The sequence below is a fragment of the Pinus tabuliformis genome, chromosome 9 (assembly GCF_031772625.1).
Source record: "Pinus tabuliformis cultivar Carrire ecotype Pingquan chromosome 9, CPIR1, whole genome shotgun sequence".
Lineage (NCBI taxonomy): Eukaryota > Viridiplantae > Streptophyta > Pinopsida > Pinales > Pinaceae > Pinus > Pinus tabuliformis.
Genome location: NC_142307.1, coordinates 65,207,244 through 65,210,110, shown reverse-complemented (window position 1 = coordinate 65,210,110; position 2,867 = coordinate 65,207,244). Strand labels below are relative to the sequence as shown.

The 2,867-nt window shown below is 37.8% G+C and overlaps 1 protein-coding gene across 1 annotated transcript; it reads right to left on the bottom strand.

The window, feature by feature from the left end:
• Nucleotides 1–405: 405 nt before the first annotated feature.
• On the bottom strand, nt 406–2,486 carry LOC149147132 (uncharacterized). Its single transcript, XM_089440524.1, has 2 exons — nt 2,270–2,486; nt 406–1,431 (listed from the first exon to the last, which is right to left on the bottom strand). Exon 2 carries the CDS (start codon nt 1,241–1,243, stop codon nt 602–604), a length of 642 nt encoding a protein of 213 aa, XP_089296650.1. The 5' UTR covers nt 1,244–1,431; nt 2,270–2,486; the 3' UTR covers nt 406–601.
• Between the last annotated feature and the right edge of the window lie 381 nt (nt 2,487–2,867).

The window sequence follows — 2,867 nt, the reverse complement described above, 5'->3', positions numbered from 1 at the left end:
AGACATAATTATCTAGCAAGAAATTTGAGAACGATCAGATATGTAGTTTAACCTCATCTGAAGGTATCTGAAAGCACTGCAGCGTTAATAGAGTACACCAGCTACAATAGCATAAATAGATGTTAACTGAGGATGCAGCAGCAGACTCAGAACATAATGCTGAACAAATTCATTCTACAAGCAATTACAGTACTTTATCATCTGCTATGTGGACCAAAAAAACAAAAATTAATTTGAACAAATTCATTCCACAAGCAATTACAGTACTTTGTCATCGGCTATGTTGACCAAAAAAACAAAAATTAAATGCCTTTTTAAGTTGGGAACTTCATAAACAAGCCACTTTTCCAGAACATATACTGATTTGGCTAGCACACTAGACAGTTTCATAGTATGAAAAACACATAAAAAATGCTAAAAGAATCTTATCTTAATACCAGCATGGTTACAGATACATATAAACAGCTATTACAGCTTATGTACATCATTAGGTATAGTGTTCCACCTTAAAACAAAATCATGATTTTTTCCAAAAACCCTGAAAAAGACGAACTTCTACTACTCAAGAGTGGCTGACCAAATAAGCAATGCCAAAATCAGATTAGAAAAAGAAAAGACAGAAAACAGCCAAACAGACCAAAAACAAGAGAAACCTTGATAAAAAGGTCTCCTGCTGATGATGACCATGTCTTACTTGTTGAGGACCTCCGTGAAAGCCATTACTGGGCATACCAAGGCTTCCATACGGTGTGTCAGAAAAACCATGCATTTGCAACCCAAACAGAGAAGGAAACAGCCCGAATCCTGCAGAAAATGTTATATTCCCAAAGGACCCAACAGGCACTGGACCTTGGCCTGCCATGAAATTAAAACCCTGAGATGGGTAATGATGGTCTGTCGTTCTAGCTGTATCAGGCCTCTGTCCAGAGGGTCTGTGAGGAATATTAACACCAGGCACCGGCTTTGTTCTTGGATCAGCAGAACCCACCTTACCCCTCCCATATAAAGGAATTACCTTCTCTTCAACTACGCCCTTGCAAACAGGGCATTCTTTTGATATGGAGTGCATCTGTAGCCATTGGTATAGGCAAGGCCAACAAAACAGATGACCACATTGAGTCACCACAGGATCTTGGGCTAATTCTAAGCAAATATTGCAGTCAAAACTACCTCCATCACTTGATCCGGATGCCTGATTTTTCTGTGACGATGTCTCTTCATAAAATTCTGAATTTCTGTCCATTTTTATCTCGTCAAAGGGTTGATCAGGACCTTACAGGGTTGACCTTTTAAGACCAATGCTCCTTTTGCCAACTTCAACAGCATAAAATATCGATGATACTACAAACTTCTTTAAAATCCCAACAATACCAAATGCACAAATCCTTAAATTGACCTGGATTTGCCAGGGAACTTCTTTTGGAATTTGATCTGGAAACCATCATAAAATACACAAGATCAACGGTGGCCTAAGAAGCAAAATATCACTTTCATATGCCAGAAAGTGAAATTTTCAAGGATAGAACTTGAAACTCAAAACTTCTTGCACCCTAATTAACTTGCTATTTCCACAGTGCCCAACTACAGAACTTGGAACTTGAAATCTCTTACACATTTCAAACTGGAAACTTCTCTTACAAATTGATATGAAACCTTAACTAAATTGCTACTTCCAAGAGTGTCCACATACACAACCTGCCATAATAAACCTTTTACACAGGGATATGGATCCTTAATCAAAAGACCAACCCTAGGTCTTTTACAAGGTACCCACTATCATTAGTTTTTCATTCCAATAACTCTCTAATAGACTTGGTAAAGAGAGCAGAATCCCAGACAAAATCCTAAAATTATGGTACATCACACAGTAATAACATCAATCCTGAGACACCTACAACAACAGAATGTCCTTGAAAGCCAAAAAAAAACACATACTAAGTTGCTGAGATTAAGACTGCTCGGATCCAGAAATCAAATTCTAGTCACAGAATATTCAAGTATATAAAAACAACATTAATCCTGAGACATGATACTGTATATATGCTAATTCACTGATTTTAAACCTAGCCAGATGCAAGCAAAAACAAATTAATGGAATAGATATCCATACAATTAAAATTATAAGAGCATATCTGCTATTTTTTAAGGGAATCATTAATCATTTGTTTCATGCATCAGATGTTTAAATCAATTAATTTGCATCTGTGAAAACCAATAACGGATTCATTATTAGGTCGAAAAATTCAGAGAGCAAGGAAGCTATGCATACCTGTTATGGTCGAATAAAAACCGGGTAGATCCAGCCTACAACCACGAGCGATTCAACGGATGGGATCCTTAATTATGGCAATAGAGGCATATTTATGGAGTTCTGACCTCTGCATCAGACAGACCCTCCACTGTTGCGATGTCTTCCCCTTTGTGTCTATCTCCTAGAAAAGTCTTCACAGTTTATCCTTTGAATTTAATTAATTGAGTTTCTAAGGCCTACTCAGGTGGATGTTACATCATCTGATTTGACATCGGGTATCACAGACGAGGCGGAAATGGTGGAGTCATTGGTGGTCAATGGCCTAATTCTTTCTGGGTGGTGGCCAACCTAATGACTGCGTGTTCAATAACCTTGATGCATGTGGGTCCCACCATGGTATATAATAACATTGTTGCATGTGGGTCCCACGATGATGTAGAGTAACAATGTTATATGTGGGTCAAGGATGCATTAGAACATTGTTGCATGTGGGTCCCACCATGATCGCAAAAACAATTTTACATGCGGGTCCCACCATGATGAATTATAGGATTAATTTTCCCACAAATGGGCAAAGTGATTCCAACCTTGTAAATTTTAATTTAATAATTGTGTG

Bases quoted from the DNA above. Each gene is read 5' to 3' on its own strand.
- LOC149147132 (XM_089440524.1), bottom strand. From the start codon at position 1,243: ATGGACAGAAATTCAGAATTTTATGAAGAGACATCGTCACAGAAAAAT.